This window comes from Antennarius striatus, chromosome 2 (assembly GCF_040054535.1).
Source record: "Antennarius striatus isolate MH-2024 chromosome 2, ASM4005453v1, whole genome shotgun sequence".
NCBI classification, from domain to species: Eukaryota; Metazoa; Chordata; class Actinopteri; order Lophiiformes; family Antennariidae; genus Antennarius; species Antennarius striatus.
In genome coordinates this window covers 20,026,296-20,042,861 of record NC_090777.1, presented here as the reverse complement: position 1 = coordinate 20,042,861, position 16,566 = coordinate 20,026,296, and the positions used below count along the sequence as shown (strand labels likewise).

Sequence of the window (16,566 nt, the reverse complement as noted above, 5' to 3'; positions counted from 1 at the left end):
AGTAGGAACATTTTTCATGTGCAATCACTGCTGAATTGATTTGACATTTCTAAAGTAATTCTTACTACTTCTATCATCACTATTGCTTCACATACTATCAAACTAATATATTAATTCATATGAGAGCAAATAAAATATAAGCCAAGACGAGGTACTTCCCATGGTCCTCTAATGATTCCTTACTGGACGTGTGTGTGTGTGTGTGTGTGTGTGTGTGTGTGTGTGTGTGTGTGTGTGTGAGTGAATGAGTGCTTTGGAGGCCCCCAGCTACACAGCGCACCTGGTAGACAGACATAGATGTAAAAATCAGCATCTCTGAGAAGAGAAATTATATATTATAAATATGAATTATAAATTATATTCTGAGAAATTATATATGTACAGTATATGTATACAAATAGTAAGTTGAATTTTAAATGTTAAAACTCATTCATGCTTTGTGAAACATTTGTCATCACATGTGGTATTAATTAGTTAGACTTTGTTAGAAATGATATCTAAAAAGTGTTTAAAACTTACCTGAGTGTCATTCTTACCTTAACCATGGCATTCAGGCTTCTTGGTGGTTGAGAGTCAACAGTTCTTACAAAGCTGGTTCAACAAGTTCTCCCAGGTTTAGTTTTTTTTTGTTATGTTGTTGCTTTGTACACCATATTAAGTGTGACTGGCTAGTGATGACAGTAAATGCAGCTCTGCTGACAACAGAGAGTGAGCACATACTCCAAACTATTATACAAGAAGAGATTTTCTTGCTTCATTATACAATTTTCACATCTTAAGGCAACAGGTGTTAGGTGTGGTGATGGTATTAAAAACAATACTGACAAAGATTAGTGGAAGGTGATTTATTTAACCATTTGTGGGTGAACAGTCAAATCAGTCAACTACAGGTATTTTTAGATCCATGTTCATGCCTGTATGATTGGGAACAAAAGGTGTGAAATTTTTCTTGTACATGCAGACAAAATCAGACATTGGCACAGCGGTGACAAATTGCAGTAACCTTTCATTTATGTAAACTTTCTTACATTCGGGTGTGCATGTGTGTGTGTGTGTGTGTGTGTATATATAACTGAATAAGTGCAAAAGGAATCATGATGTGTGGGGCTGCACCCACTTGTACGTTCCCTCATAGCGAAATCCCGCCGTCCTCACGAGTTCATCCGCTTCCTTTGGACCACGACTGAGGACAAAGAAAGCAGAAAGAACATAAATCAAAGGGAAAAACATTTTTTTCTTTTTTTCTTACAATCAAATGATATTACCCTCCATATTTGTATGGGATGGGATGTGGCCTCTCTGCCTCTATTTGGTGAAGGAGGGGGGTAAAAATTCTCCAGGCCTCCCGCAACTCATCACTTAGGCAGAAAGAGGAGTAGTTCAGGTAAAAAGAAAAAAATGGACAGAAAACATAGCACCAAAATGAAGAACTATGTTAGTAATCCTTTCAACAAACCTGCGGACAAAATGCATCTGATTTCCACAGAAGACATCCAGAATCAGCCTCTCATAAGCATCTGGGAGCTTCACATTCTAAAAGAACACAGCAACTGTCAGTTATAAGTGTAAATATGAATATGCCAGTTTATTCACAATGTGATTTATTTAGATTAGGTTTGTTCTATAATGTCAAAGAATTGTATCCAACCAGGCAGCCAGTGCGTTTGTTAAAAGAAAAATCTTGAAGCAACCAACCAACAATATAGAGACTTGGGATAAAAATAAGGCGGCAGCAGCACCTTGTATCGGCTCCTGTAGGTGAGGTCAAGCTCCGTCTCTTCTGGGCTGAAGTAAACTCCAGGCCTCTTTGTCATCATCTTCAGGTAAATGGCTTCATCAGGCTGCACTCGCACAACCAGCTCATTCCTCTGACATCGTTCATCAAATATATCACCCGGTACATCGGTGAACTGCAGACGCACCTCTGCTTTCCTTTCATTCAGAGCCTTTCCACAGCGAAGAATGAAAGGAACTCCTGGGGGACGGGTGGTTGACGGGATATCATAAAAGATAATTGAAGATAGGAATAAAGTTGAGGATGTGTTTTACCTTACCATCCCATCTTTCGTTCTGGACGTAGAGAACTGCGGTGGCAAAGGTTGGCGTGCGGGATCCCTCAGGTACAGTTGGATCGTCAAGGTAACCAAGCTTGGACTCAGCATTCCCCTCCGGGTCCCCTGTGTACTGGCCAAGCACCACATCCGACACAGCAACAGGGGCTATACACTTCAAAACTTTCACCTACAGTCCATCAATAAACACAACAGGATTACAAAGGCATGAACAGAAAGCATGCATAAATGTCCCACTATGCCCAAACACTCACTGAATAGTCTTACCTTCTCATCCCTCACGTCAGCTGGGCTGGTTGAAGTAGGTTTCTCCATAGCAACCAAACAGAGCATCTGGAGGAGATGGTTCTGCATGACGTCTCTATAATCACAAAGACGGGACTGTATTCAAGGAAAGCAAAGGTATTGTTGTCACAAAAACATTAATTTCAGTTATCTGTTATCTGTGTCTCACCGAATAATACCAAAGTCATCAAAGTATCCTCCACGGCCCTGAGTGCCAAATGACTCCTTGAAGGTGAGAATCACACAAGACACACTGTCCCTGTTCCATATAGGTCCAAATATTCGATTCCCAAACCTTGAAGTGACAGAATAAAGCTGAAATAAAACCCCAGTATGAACAGGACAGTCTGATGGTCGCCCTCTGCGATGCTGTGATCATCCACAATGGCTCAGGTGCAGGGACAGATGACATACGAATATGTGAAAAGGTGGGGCTCAAAATGCCAACCCTTGAATGAGTAGAGGGCCTGAGCCCCCGGCTGAGCAAATAATGACTATTTAGCTTGGGCTCAAATCAACTTTAAAAACTTGAAAAGGATTGCATGGTGGACGTTACCTGAGAACCATGAGGTTCTGGACCATCTCTTTTCCCAGGTAGTGGTCTATGCGGTAGATTTGGTCCTCTGTGAACAAGGGGGACAGGTGGGCTGAAAGCTCCTCTGAGCTCTGGAGGTCCCGACCAAAGGGCTTCTCAACAATTACTCTGTTCCAACCCCTGTTTAAAAAAAATTGTCAATTTGGATTGAGAAGTGATTAAATATCAAGTAAACCAATGACTTTGGAAAATGTATAAGCATAATAAAATGCTGACTTGCTGCTCATGCAGTGGGCTCGGACATTTGTGGTGACATGGTGGTAGACGGTGGGTGGAAGAGCCAGATAGAAGAGTCTGTTGGTGCCATCTCCCCCCGGCAGAGACGACAGATGACTGTTGAGTCGAGCAAAAGAGCTGCCGTCGTCATACTGGCCTCTAATGTAGGAGTTCTTACTGAAGAAAGCAGAAAGATGCTCTCCCTCTTCTTCTTTTACCTAATATTAATATTGAAGAACAATTTTTGAAAACACACCCAAAATAATCAACTGTTTCACATATCCATCGAGGAGACTGATATGTTCTACCTTCATATGAGGCAGACATGCCTTCTTGATGTCATCCAAAGTCAGGTTAGACCGAGCAAAACCCACAAAGAAGGTGTCATCCGGCAGAAGACCATCCCTGAACAACCACCTAGTGAAGGGACAGGGTCAGTCAAAACTAGTGAGGCAAGTCGTTGTCCAAGGGTCAAATTCCTCATGGGACAAAGTGACCAAACAACCTCTGAAAAATGTATTTGACACAATTCTTAACATACCACAAAGTTGGGTATATCTTCTTTTTTGCAAGATCTCCCTATAGAAACAATAAAAGGAAGGCAGAGCTCTGATCAGGTACCTTTACTGACCCCTGTAGCTGAAAAGAATCAAGAGTCCAAAGATCAAAAATGTCGTCAGAAACACGAGTGACTGGATTTGTTGAGTAATGCAAAGACTTTGAACACTCTCTTTGAAGGACTCAGATGGCAGGATTTGGGAAAAATGCACACATTGATAGATAAGAGATCTTCTACAAAATGTTGGTACTGTTGTCAGAAAAGTCTGACAAATTGTTTCCCGTCTTTCACTGACTGACAAAGGGATGAATAGGGATTACAAATGCAAACCAGCATGTTTTCATAATGTGGCTTTAAAATTATAACTGATTCACTACAGAAACCCTAAGGCAACAGTTCCTCTGTCTGGATTTGTGCCAATCATGTTGGATCTGTGCCACTTTAACATACTATTGTATATGATTGTTATACTCTCTGAATTAATCCAGTTAGAAATGTGGACATATGAGCTGCCCTCAGCAAACAAGACAGAGTGTAGTCACATCAAACACCGTTTAAGATTTGACAGAACTCATTTGTGCAAATCTGCATAAATTTGCAAAAATGAGTTCTGCAACACGATGCCTGATACAGATGTATAATGTTTCTCTATTCTAAGATTATGCATCTGTATCAGGCATAATGTTAGAGGACAGAAAAGTCTGGTTATTCATGGCATGTTATAAGAAGCTCAGCAGTTTGTACTCACAGAGGCTCCCAGGATTATGAATATGTGAGCGTTGGAGTGCCTGGACTGCTCCTCTCCATACAGCTCCCTCCGGAGCTGTCCAAACACTTCAAACCGAGTCAAATGGTCGGTGTTCATCTTCTGGTCCATCCGTTATCAGTCTGTCCTGCCTTAGTTACACTCACTTACCTACAGTCACGTGATAGGCAGTACAGTATGTTGAAACTTTGACAGCCTCAAACTCAGGTCATGCTGCCACCTATGGTTGTAACTAAGTAGCGCCATAATCCTACTGCTTCCTCTTGCTCTCTAACTATTATTAACTGACTGCCGTGATGCCACTGCTTCCTCATTCTTTCTGCAAAGTTGAATGGTTTTCGCAGCAGTAATGTTAAACCTTGAAATGAATTCTAACCTGGCAAACAAAAAACAAAATCCTGCCCATTTACTCACATTTCACTCCTATTCACCCACGCTGATAACAACTGACAGGAATGTGTCTTGCCCCATAACCACACCTTCGACAAATACTGCACAAACATTAACAGGGACCTCTGACTGAGAAAGGATTCTTATCAGTTGGCCTCTATTCCTTTTGACACTGCACTGACAGTATTGTAAAAATGAATCAAGTCACGTAGTTGCCTCTAAATCTAAATGATCAAATGTTCTCGCATCAGTTATAAAAGCAGAATTATTCTTTTGAATAATAACATTAGCTAAAACAATAAAAAAATTCTTGTCCAAAACCATACGGAAATATAATTAATATGGGCATACAGTATATAAGAGGTCATAACTCAATTATATATTTTAAATATTAACTATATATTTATATTATTAACTGAAATCTCCTGAAATGTGGTTCAATTTATATATGGTGAATTAAAAAAAGCTCATAATACAAATGATCATTTATCTGACATAGCAGAACAGTTTTATTTAAAAAAATTTTTTACTCTTTTTTGCACATTGCCACATTTCAAGATTAACGGTCAAACAAGAGCATTATTTTTTTCTCCAGTCAAGTGAAAAACTCACTGAATTAAGATCACAGCAGTAGCTCGCCACTGCCTTACAGTCATGTGTCAGTTCTGAATGCAACGTCCAAACTGCCTGATAACCCCCAACCACCTTCAAATGTGTCTGTGGTAAATAAATCTGGTATAAATAAATTTAAAACAAGTGAAGGCAAACCGGAGCATCTTTAAAGTAAAGATGTGACTGTCTTAACTTTGTCCTCAGTCTTCATCTGTACACTCAGTGTGTTCAAGTACTCCAACTCCTCAACATTAAACCCATCTGGAACAATGTTGATTTGGCTCCTTGGAGCCGAGTGTGAGAAGGGTAACAGATGCCAGAGGTCACCTGATGCAGACGGGGGGGGGGGGGTCAGCTGAAGGACCAGTGCTGGTAGAGGTCAGCTGGTTTACAGATGTCCATCTTAATCTGGCCATCTTTCAGCTGTAAACATTGTCCACTACTGGGATTCTTCAGAAGATGTTCCTGGAGAGCAGCAACACAAAAAAGATGAAAAAATATTATTATAATTTTAAGATAATTTTACGATGTGGTTTTGATATGGGCCACGTCCCTTTAAGCTTTAATGGCTTGGCAACCACATGATGACTGCATGAGTCACCAAGTTCAAAGATGTAAAGCTTTATTGAAGCTAACCCAAGCTAGATGCACTACATTTAGCATCCAGATTTGATACAGATATCTGTTTTCTCATCTACCTTTTGGCAAGAAATCAAATAAATGCATTCCTCAAAGAGAGACTTGTCCTTTAGTGCTCCTCACCTCTGTAAAGACCCACTCTTGTTGTGGTGATAAACTGGAACCCTTCCCCTTTAGCTGGCATTTCTCGATGATCACTGGCTCTGACTGGGGTTTGGCGTGAAGACACAGCTGCTTTCCAATGTTGTGACGAAGCTCCTTATGAGATGTGTATTCAAAGTACTAGAAGAGACAACCTTTCAGTCAGAGACCTCACCGTCCAAACACCACCAAATGTTAATCAGTCTTTTCACATGCATGTGAGTCATTGTACCTGGTTTCCTCCCATGTTGTGACACTGGTACATGATCATAGGTTTACCTCCCTGGTTGTCTCCTCCAACATCCAGACAGGTCTGAGATCCTGCATTCCTAATCTATTGTCAACATAGACACAAAATAGTGGTAAAACAAAGACACTTCCGCAACAATGTGTGTTATATTGTTCAAATTCATATACATAAAAAATTTTTACTCACTGCACCATATACTTCTGGAGTTAAGTCAGGAACAAAGCCTTCTGGGTAGACTGTATTCAGATACCAAGTGAAGTTCTTGCACTTCAGCCTCTCTCTCAGTTGAAGACGATCAGTGATATCTCCATATTTATTCTAGAATCGTGAAAAAATTTGTTTAAAACTCTTAGAATCATTTACTAATACAACATCATATCAAACTGCAATAAATAGAATCCATGTGCATTTAACGGGTCACACCAACCTCTTTGGCCATAACTTCAGCATTATTGTGTCGTCGATAATAGATCTTCTTGTAGTCGTCCATCCAGACCTCAGCCAGGCGCACCTGATTGCGAGTGATGACCTCTGTGCCTTTGGGGAAGGTGTGAGGGCTCTTGGTGCGGAAGACATGTCCCACCACAGAACACGGGATTATCTCCAGCTGACCTCCGCACTGCCAAACCTGTGAGACACATTTGTAAGTGGTGGGAACTCTGACTGACTTGATAAGACAGACTGAGCGTCATGTTGAACTACAGTGAAGGTAAACCTACGGACCCTGAAAGACATCTCCACATTTTCGCCACCCCAGATCTCCATCTTGTCGTCGTACGTTCCGATGTGTTCAAAGTAAGACTTTAAGATGGAGAAGAGACCTCCAGCAAAAGTGGGGGTTCTGAAAATTTCATAGGAAGACACAAACATTTTAAGACTCTTAAATTATTCAGCGTAGTTCGTGGGGAAACCAGCATGAGTCTTACTTTACAGGATAGGTTTCATCTTTACGCAGCTTCTGTGCATCTGCGGGAATTGACTCCCACCCAAACGTCAGACTCCAGTCAAAGTTACCGCGGTTGGCAGCGCGATTGGTGGCCACTGGCTTGTTGAACTGAAAGGAGTTGAGGTCAATGGTGGTGATCTCTGGACTGACCACAGCAGTGGGTTCTTCAACAATGCGTGTCAACAGAGGCTCCAACCAACCATGGAAACACTCACCTAGAAAATAGAGGAAGGGGATACACAGTTTAATATACAATTCGTCTTCACAGTTAAAAAGAAAAAAGAAGGAAAAAAACATTCAGATATCTGTGAAAATACTTTTCATTAACGTTTATCAAGAAATACCTTCCAGCCATAGCAAAAGCTTAATATAATAAAAGTGCAAATTAGCTTTACGTTGTCTCAAAACATGGATAAAAATAAAGAAATGTTGACTTTAACATCAATAATAATAATCGTGATCATGGCCTTTGTGACTTGTGTGATATGGTTGTGTGTTTTCTCACAGTGCGCATCAAGAAAAGTCAGGACTTCGCCCTGAGCAACGCTGGCCCCCAGGAGCCTGGCGGTGATGAGGCCCTTCCTCTCTTGTTGCCTCATGACCCGGACGATCTTCAGCTGGCTCACATGTTCCTCTAGCTGGCTCTTCAGATGCTCTGATGGAATAAAAACATCCTCATGTCTTCTCTCACACAACTTGAAATCCAAATTGTACTGTCTCAAGTGAGGACCAGGGGGTAAAGCTATCTCATTGTTGCAGTCGAGTCAGACCGAGATTGCTCTTTGACATCACTGACAATTTTTTACAAATGCAACAAGAGCACACATTAAAACACTCAAATGCACAACCTGAAGACAGCAACTACTTTCAGTATGATATTTCTTAAAGGCTCCTGCTGCATCTGGGAAGATTCCTAGCAGAGAAAACAAGTGATAAAGTTGCTGGTAAAACTGGGTCACACTTCCTCTCTGAAAGTAATTATGATCTCAACGCATGTTGTACATCTGTGGTAAATCTTCCACCGGTTACAACAAGTGGCTGCTGCTCTCGAAGCAAAGGAAGTCAGGGGACAGTGGTTCAAGTGCAAATGCAGCTCATGTTACTTTGGCTTATGAGAAACTGACATTTCCAGCTCAGACATGAGGCCACTAAACATCAGTGGCAAAGGTGAACAAATGGAAAAGTGACCTAACTGTGTGAGGTGAGATACCAGTACACAAATGTGTGATCATTTTATTGTACAACTGCAACTGCTACACGTATGTTAACAAAAGTTAGGCTCGTGGAAGACAATTAAATCAGGAAAGGAAGGACATGAACCCAAGAGGGTACCGCATTTTCTCTATTTTAAGCAGCCCCATTAGTGCACTGCATGCTGATTTTCCACTGACAGGACACTCAAGACAACACCGTCATGTTTTCTCCATGGAAAGGACACCACAGGGGACTCTTTATCACAATGGCATGCATATTGGGCTATTTGAAAGGGAAAGAATATTTTGTTTTATCTATAATAAAGGCTCTGCTTTTGAAAAACTTCAAAGACGAGGTCCCCAGGTGTACTTTAAAAAGATTGAACATTGATCTAAAGGCTGAAATATAATTTAATGTTACAGTGACAACAGCTTCTTATCACGTTTTACACCTAATCTCTGCAGTCCTGGTCAGCTACTGATAAGTGGTGTGCAGTGTGTAGTAAAGTTCATTTCCATTCCAGTCATGACTTTTAAAACTAACATGATTATTAACAAACATTATTAAACACAACTATATTGTTGCTGTATAATTACTGAAACAATATAATTACACCACCTATTCCACTGGATTGTAAAACACTTGTGTTACAAGAACACATTATAATGCTGCACTACATCACAGACGGGTTCTGACATACTTGCATTTTTGTCAAATGTCATCGAGGTGATTCTGTTGACAAGTTTGTGTTCACCACTAAAATTCTTACTAGTGGAAAACCTTGGAATAAGAATTATGACACTGTTAGCTGCTGCATGTCCTATACGCAACGCAAAGACTCGTATATGATGAGCAAAAATGTGTGCGTGTGTGTGTGTGTGTTTGAGAGAGATGGAGATTATTGAGCACATATTTGCAGTATGTCTTGAGGAAGTCTGAAGGAATTTCAAATATCGAAGGCACAACTAAGCTAACTTACTGATTCCAGACACAAACGGAGTGATGACTACAGTATATCTGTGAGTCTTCTCTGTTTGCCCTCTCTGTGGAACATACTGTGGAAAGTGGAAATTTTCATCTTGGGAAACCTGATTGCCAAGCCTCTCCGACAAATGGCTCAAGAACAGTTGTCTTAACTGGACCTTTGTACTATTTGAAGGATTCTAATTGTGTGTGTCTGTGTTTGTCAATTTCACACCTGCAACACTGGCATCATCCACCAAGATGATCTCTTTGAGTAGGATAGCAGGAGACGTGTACAAGACGCTGTAGACCGTCCTGAGGAGGGTGGACCAGGCTTCGTTGTGGAAGACTATGATCACGCTGGTGGTGGGCAGAGGAGGACAGCGACGAAACCTCCTCTCTACACACCTGAGCAATGTGAGTAGTGTAGAAACACAACGACAAAGACATGTACAAAAGTGAGAGGCATATCCGATGAAATGTGTCACCATTGTTCTTCAAGTGCCACGTCTAACAGACCATTGTTTGCAGATATTCCTAAGGTCTGCCCTCCATACGTTTAAGAGTTCTTAAAACAACACAGAGATCCTATTCCAAATTCAAATAATCCGGTATGCAACCATACAGTATGCACACTAATACTGCATACTAATATACACTCAGCTGTTGTAGTTGTAAATAATTTACCTCACTTAATGTGACCCTAGCCCAGATCCACGATTTTATCTGTCCTACGGTGCACATGTCTGCAAACATCTCAATAAAACACTGATTATTCCGAAACTATCAGTTTATTTTGAGAACACGTTCTTACTCTGGAGGCCTCGTGTCATCCCCAAGACTACGGCTCAGTGATATGCGATCGCTGGCAAACTGGTTGAAACAGTGGCGCGTCATGCCCTCCTCTTTCTCCTTCTCCTCCTCTGGGGTCATCTTGTCTTGCTTAAATGCTTTCCCATCAGCCCCAGGGCTGTGGGGGTCCTGAGGTGGTCTCTCCAGGTGAGGTTTTAACTCAGCCTGAGTGTAAAATCCAGCTGGACATTTGGCATCCTCCGTGGGCTGCACCTGTTCTTCTGGAGGTTGTGGAGCTCTGATCTGGAAGCCGATGTTGTTTACAGCCTCTCGGACCATTACCATCACCTTGTCCTTCTTGTCCACAAGCTCCTGAAACCAGGGGTCGTCAGCAGGAGCGTAGCCAACGTCCCTCTGGAGAACCACTAGTGTTACTATAAAAACAGCCCCCCCAAAGATAGCCAGTTTCAGGGGGGACATACGCCGGCGTAGGAAAAGACGCATGCTTCAGGTTGGGTGTCTCCAAAGCTGTTAGACAGAATAAAGACAAGAATGACTCCCAAGAAGCTGGTTTTTGAAAAGGAATGTGAGATTTCTATACTACAAACAGAAAACCCCCACACAAACCATGTGATGGGGTTTTGTGTTTTCCCACGCAGAAACAAAGCAAGGTAGAAGAAAAATCACTTCAATCCGTTTGCGTCCCTACAAGTGTTAAAGCAAGAAGAGTAATCCCGTCAAGCTTGTTCCACCTCCCCACTCCTCAGGATACAGTCCCACTGGGCGGGCGAGCACATCAGGGTAGGTGTGGAGGGAGAGTGAACAAACACACCACACCTCTCAGCAAACACCTGAAGCCACCAAGTCCCAGCCACCGTCTCCCCGGCCCCCACGTGGCAGCATGCGGGCTGCCTCACCGGCTCCCGTACCGGAGAAGCGGAACGCGCCGCGACACCTGCTCCAGGAGCGGTCGATCACCTGGGATGAAGCAGCGGGTGACCGCTCCACGGTGCGTGACGCGATCGTGACGTCAACGGTGCAGTCACACACACGATGTCTCTGCAGGATTTACCTGTGATCACATGTCCGAGTTACACTGACTATGTTCTGATTGATTTCCTCTTTCTGAAACCAGGTTGCTTTATTATAACTGGACCCTCCACGTCCCAAACAAAAATTAATAGCGGGACTGTCAAACAGAAGTGATTGCAAGAAAAAATGTTAATGTCAATTTGAGAAGAACTGGCTTGTGAGATTTGTCCACAGTTTTTTGATTATAGTAACACGAACTGTGAAGATGAAGACTTTCAAAAGTCACTCATCGTTGTACTAAAACCGAAACAGGAAGCGGTGTGTTGTCATTCAGATCAGGCGTATTGGCACACTGCCCTAAAAAAAACCCCCAAAAAACAAAAAAAACCAGTGTTTTTAAACGGGTCGTAAAAACATGCCAACGGACACCTGTGCGTCAGTCACCACCTCACTGACGGACTGACTCACCTGACGACTCGTTATCTTCAACACCTGTCCCGGTTGGTCTGATAAGTATTTATTAATCCAAATGACGTGAATATTTTTCCATGGATGGTTGCCAAATGAACACGTCGCCCAGCTTTCTTGTGGAAGACAAACAGGAGTGGAAGTCAAACCAGGATGCCGTCGTCCGGTTTCCCCTTTGACATCAACAGGTGTTATTTGATGGAGCGGTCGGCTCCTGCGCGCCCTCTGTCGACGCTTTGAGGTACTGACGAGCGGCTTTCACTGATAATCGGAGACAGCTCCTTTGTTAAAGTGTACAACATGAAGGGGAACTTAAAACAGTGGTGACACTATCACAATCAAAGTCAATAATTCAAACTAGAAAATTTGAAACTCCAACTACTGAAAAATATCAGTTCATGTTGATGTGAATAGCCAATAAGCTCTATCAAAAGAGACTTTAAATTTGTCAAGTTAAAATGTTACAATAACCAAACTGAAGAAACTAACTATGAGATGCACATCCTAAGAGCACATGCAAAGCATATGACAAGTTTCACGGAATTCTGTGGATGAGTTTTTGAGGCGATACTGATAAACCATAGCCCCCGTCAAAGCTGGGACCTACATACGAAGAATAAACTATGTGATATAATAAGAAACAGCATTTTATCTCAAGGGTTTGAGAGTATTACTTTCTCTTTTAACAATTATCAATTTCTTCAAGTTACATGATAAATAAAGGAGAGAAAGCTGCAAATACTGCAAAAAAAATCCTTTCAGGAGTGGAAAACATACATTATTTTCTAAAAACTGTAAACATGAAATTAAACATGATAAATTCGCAAACAACGTGTCTGGTTCTTCTGAATCCCACTCCAGTAGAGCCAGTGACACTTCCCTGTTTATCTTCCCCTTGAGCAACTGTACTTTCATTTATGTAAGCCTTGAGGTTTTATGATATACTGTATATCAGTGTAATAAAGATAAAATTTATTTGTACTTCCATTTTAAGATATTATTTATTATGAACACAACTAACATGGCATTGCTATGCAAGTGAGTCATCTGGTACTGAAGTATATTGAAATTTGAACTTTCTGATGTCCTCATGGCATAGAGAACCCCCCCCCTAAAATTCCCCAAACTAGAAAAAACAAATACACCCTCATACAACAAAACCTCCCAAAAATTGAATTTATATACCACCAAAATATCATACGATAACCAGAGGTAATAATACTCAAAGGACATCATTTATTTGAAAAAGGTAACTAACATAGAATCAAAGATAGTATTACAGACCATGTATCTTATACATAGAGACATCCGTGTCCTTTCATCAGGGATTAAGAGGAATTTATGTCACTTAATTAATGTTCAGCAGAGTGCTGTAAGTGAACATTGCCATTATCTCAACAGAAATACATTATTCATGTGTAAGCAATTAAATACTCTCTCCTGTCTCACCCTGCTGAAACTGTAGACTGATATATGCAGAAAAGGAGAAGGAGGCTCTTCTCAGGTTACTGTCACAGGGAGAAATCTTGATTACAGGCTGCTGATTGACATGCAATCTAAATTACAGTCAAACAAATAGTTCTAATCAGGTGAAAGCTGTGTCTTCAGGAAGGAGCTTTTATGTTCAAGAAATAATCAGTTTGCTCTTTCAATTTCAGCCATTGTTGGATTAAAAATAGACTGTTTTTTTTTGTCTGATTGGGCCTATTTATTCTGAACTCAGATTAGGAAGATAAAATTGGAGGTCGGCGATGCTTTAGTTATTTTAGATTACCGTACTTATTTTACTGTCAGCTTTCTTATAGATCATAAAGGACATCAACAGAGACAATCAACCACATAAACACAGTTAATGTAAAAACAGTAATTTCTTTATTTCTTATTCAAGGGTAAATAATCAAATTAATCATTGCACTCTTTCTTAAATGCTGCCACTTCTTAATGGAAAATGCAAAAGGTCCTAGCCTGTGAAGGCAGTATTTATAGGCTGAATCAGAAAAGTGAGAAAATCAATACCAGGTTTGAAGCTCATCTGAATATACATAAAATACACCCTCAATTTTCATCAAACAGGAAGTCTAATCAATTTGCCCTCTGGTTCAAAAACCAACCCTCAGTACAAAAAGGCAATGTAAAGAGTGGTTTTCTTCAGTAGTAGTGTCATTACGGACAAAAAAAAATTAATTCCTACACACATTCTTATCATTACTGTTTCAAATGGTTCCTTTTAGGGTGTCTCAAGACTATTGGTGCCAGATACAACCGGCTAGAGTCAAACACTGCTGTGTTAAGTTGTGAATATCGGTCCATGAATTATGTGGACCACAGAACTGCATAATGTCAAGGCAATACTTGTGAGCAGCTGAAAAATTCCTGCTTACAATTAATCCTGAAGTTGTCAGGCAACTTGTATATGCTAATGTGTTGTAACACAATCCAAAATATACATTTCATAGGCTCTTTCTTATTTAGGATGGAATGAAATCAGTTAAAATCACAGACCAGTAAAAGGCGCTGTAGACATAATTCTCTCCAACAGGTCATTTTGACACAAAAAAATCAGGAATAGGTGCATATAAAACATGCCTTGGAGCGACCAGTTTGGCAAGAAAGCATTGTCATACATAGTCATAAAAACCTCACAGTGTAAAGTTACAGTATGCCCCTTCATGGATAAAGATCAGCATTCAGTTACATCTGTTAACAGCCCAACACACAACCACCCATGCACACAAGCAAAACACACTCACACTCACTGAAATCATTTCATAACAGTGTAGCAATTTATCCTCAGTGCTGTAACACAACTGTCCTTCCTTCCTTTCATATTTCTTGTTTTTGGCTTTAACCAAAAATACATTATGAGCAATAAATCACACAGTTGAATGAACCACAAGCTGTCTTATGTCTGACTGTGGCTAATCACAGCCTGAAAAAAACAAAGAAGGCCTGATAAGAAACACAGCCAGTCCAAGCCAAGGTCATTGCGACTGCATTCTATTTGTGTGTGTGTGTGTGTGTGTGTGTGTGTGTGTGTGTGTGTGTGTTTCTCCTTCATGAATAAGTCCACAACAAAAAAAATCTTCACCACCATTGGAGATAATGGCGTTACCGTGGCCTTTGCTGTCAAACAACAAATAAATTACTCAGAGTCGCTCTACTTTTGAACTGAATTATTAATGTTTTCGTATCAAACATTTGTTCTTTGGTCGTTTTCATCCTTCATGTCCTTGCATAATTTAAGTAATATATTTTTTCTGTTTTTGTATATCTATATTTTCTTTTTCTCCTACAAGGTCGTCAAAAAAATAATCCACATGAAAATAAATAACAACTCCAGATGAAACACCTGTACTATTGCTCATTAACACAAGCGTTTCCCCTTCTGTTCTAAGGCATCTGGGCTTTGTGATCGCTCAAGCAACTTGGGAAAAAAAAGCTTCCAAATGTGGACAACATCCTACATGTGTGCATCTGGGTGTGGAACATGCAGACAGGCCACGCTAGTAGGCATCGGCCATCTACTGTCCCCACTGTGTTTGCACCGCGTCTTAGTGTTCATCGCCTAGCTGACCACTCAGTCTCTCTGCACTCGCTGTTTCATCAGTGCAGTGGAAGTCAGGCTGCAGTCGGCCTCTCTGTTGTTAACTGCCAGCGGGACCGCTAGTGAGGAAATAAGTGGTCATCTCCCCTTTACCCTTCACCTTGACAACACCTCGGCAGTCCAGCTGGTATCCATTGTTCACCAGTACGTTGTGTAAGTCTGTGGTCACCTGCCAGAGGAGACATTTGACATGGAAGTGGGATGAACAACCCTACCAAAGAGTTAAAGTTTCTATTTTACTTTATTATAATTTCAATATCTTTTGAACAAATTCCAGCACTAAATGTAATATAATCATTCAACAGTTTATTTGACAAATAAAATGAACAACTATTTGTTACTCCCCTGCTCATTATATTCGTGTGAGTGGCTTAGGTTTTTCTTATTTCGCAGTAACCAATTCTATACAGCAGATGGCAGCGTTTCTCTAAAACTACAATTACAGACAATTTATGATTTAAATTAGAATTAAAAAAACCCCAAACATGGCCACAATTTTCAGCTACGTTTTGTCTCTTGTCTCCCTGAATATAACGCCTTTTGTTTCGTCTTTCTATCTTATCCGGCTCCTGAGATATGTGAAAAAAATTGTACAAAAGTTGAAATTTGACCTTGACTTAATTTTCTCAAGGTCAAGGTCATCATCTCATTTACATCCCCTTCGCCACCCAAGTGAGCTGCTTTTTTTTTCATCTTTCTATCTGCAACGGTTGTGAAGATATTTGGTGGACGGATGGACGAACACACAAACACTGACAATTACAATACACCACAGCTTCGCGGGATGTAATGAGTGTTAATATCAAGCATAGATCCAAAACAGGAAAGTGGGATCCTTGTCCTTCAACAGCCTGATTTGACAATTTCTCTGAGATATGTGACAGATAAAAGATTTGAAAAATTGAAGATGTGAATATGTCTAGAATTCATATTAAGCTTCTTGACTTCTTACACTATTCATACCAATGATGATCGGAATTTCTGATTAATGACAATTCTACTAAGAAGATGTCTGAATTAGATGGATGATAACTGACACTGA

General features: G+C 40.7%; 3 protein-coding genes across 8 annotated transcripts in view; all 3 read right to left on the bottom strand.

The window, feature by feature from the left end:
* Positions 1 to 136: 136 nt before the first annotated feature.
* On the bottom strand, positions 137 to 5,119 carry LOC137604987 (glucose-6-phosphate 1-dehydrogenase-like). 4 transcript variants are annotated; one of them, XM_068329304.1, is made up of 13 exons: positions 4,476 to 5,119; positions 3,710 to 3,747; positions 3,477 to 3,585; positions 3,169 to 3,386; positions 2,914 to 3,072; positions 2,527 to 2,652; positions 2,340 to 2,433; positions 2,055 to 2,241; positions 1,740 to 1,975; positions 1,457 to 1,533; positions 1,266 to 1,358; positions 1,118 to 1,183; positions 137 to 280 (listed from the first exon to the last, which is right to left on the bottom strand). In XM_068329304.1, the coding sequence occupies exons 1-13, from the start codon at positions 4,602 to 4,604 to the stop codon at positions 268 to 270; spliced, it is 1,545 nt and encodes a 514-aa protein (XP_068185405.1). In that variant the 5' UTR covers positions 4,605 to 5,119; the 3' UTR covers positions 137 to 267. The 4 variants fall into 4 exon arrangements, with proteins under 4 accessions (XP_068185405.1, XP_068185386.1, XP_068185413.1 ...); XM_068329285.1 differs by lacking the exon at positions 137 to 280 and adding an exon at positions 290 to 692; XM_068329312.1 differs by lacking the exons at positions 137 to 280; positions 3,710 to 3,747 and adding an exon at positions 291 to 692 and having other exon boundaries at positions 4,476 to 4,505.
* A 238-nt stretch (positions 5,120 to 5,357) lies between these two features.
* On the bottom strand, positions 5,358 to 12,130 carry galnt6 (UDP-N-acetyl-alpha-D-galactosamine:polypeptide N-acetylgalactosaminyltransferase 6 (GalNAc-T6)). Of its 3 annotated transcripts, none has more exons than XM_068327072.1 (11): positions 11,921 to 12,130; positions 10,443 to 10,948; positions 9,864 to 10,036; positions 7,977 to 8,126; positions 7,452 to 7,686; positions 7,249 to 7,366; positions 6,953 to 7,153; positions 6,712 to 6,843; positions 6,508 to 6,609; positions 6,258 to 6,416; positions 5,358 to 5,960 (listed from the first exon to the last, which is right to left on the bottom strand). In XM_068327072.1, exons 2-11 carry the CDS (start codon positions 10,922 to 10,924, stop codon positions 5,847 to 5,849), a joined length of 1,866 nt encoding a protein of 621 aa, XP_068183173.1. In that variant the 5' UTR covers positions 10,925 to 10,948; positions 11,921 to 12,130; the 3' UTR covers positions 5,358 to 5,846. The 3 variants fall into 3 exon arrangements, with proteins under 3 accessions (XP_068183173.1, XP_068183180.1, XP_068183163.1); XM_068327079.1 differs by lacking the exon at positions 11,921 to 12,130 and adding an exon at positions 11,048 to 11,372; XM_068327062.1 differs by lacking the exon at positions 11,921 to 12,130 and having other exon boundaries at positions 10,443 to 11,372.
* Positions 12,131 to 13,769: 1,639 nt separating this feature from the next.
* The window catches only part of LOC137603508 (adenylate cyclase type 6-like), a 35,072-nt gene continuing 32,275 nt past the window's right edge, over positions 13,770 to 16,566 (bottom strand). Inside the window, exon 24 of the mRNA XM_068327050.1 lies at positions 13,770 to 15,693. Coding sequence (XP_068183151.1) covers positions 15,565 to 15,693 — 129 coding nt within the window. The 3' untranslated portion in view covers positions 13,770 to 15,564. The remainder of the gene's footprint in view (positions 15,694 to 16,566) is intronic.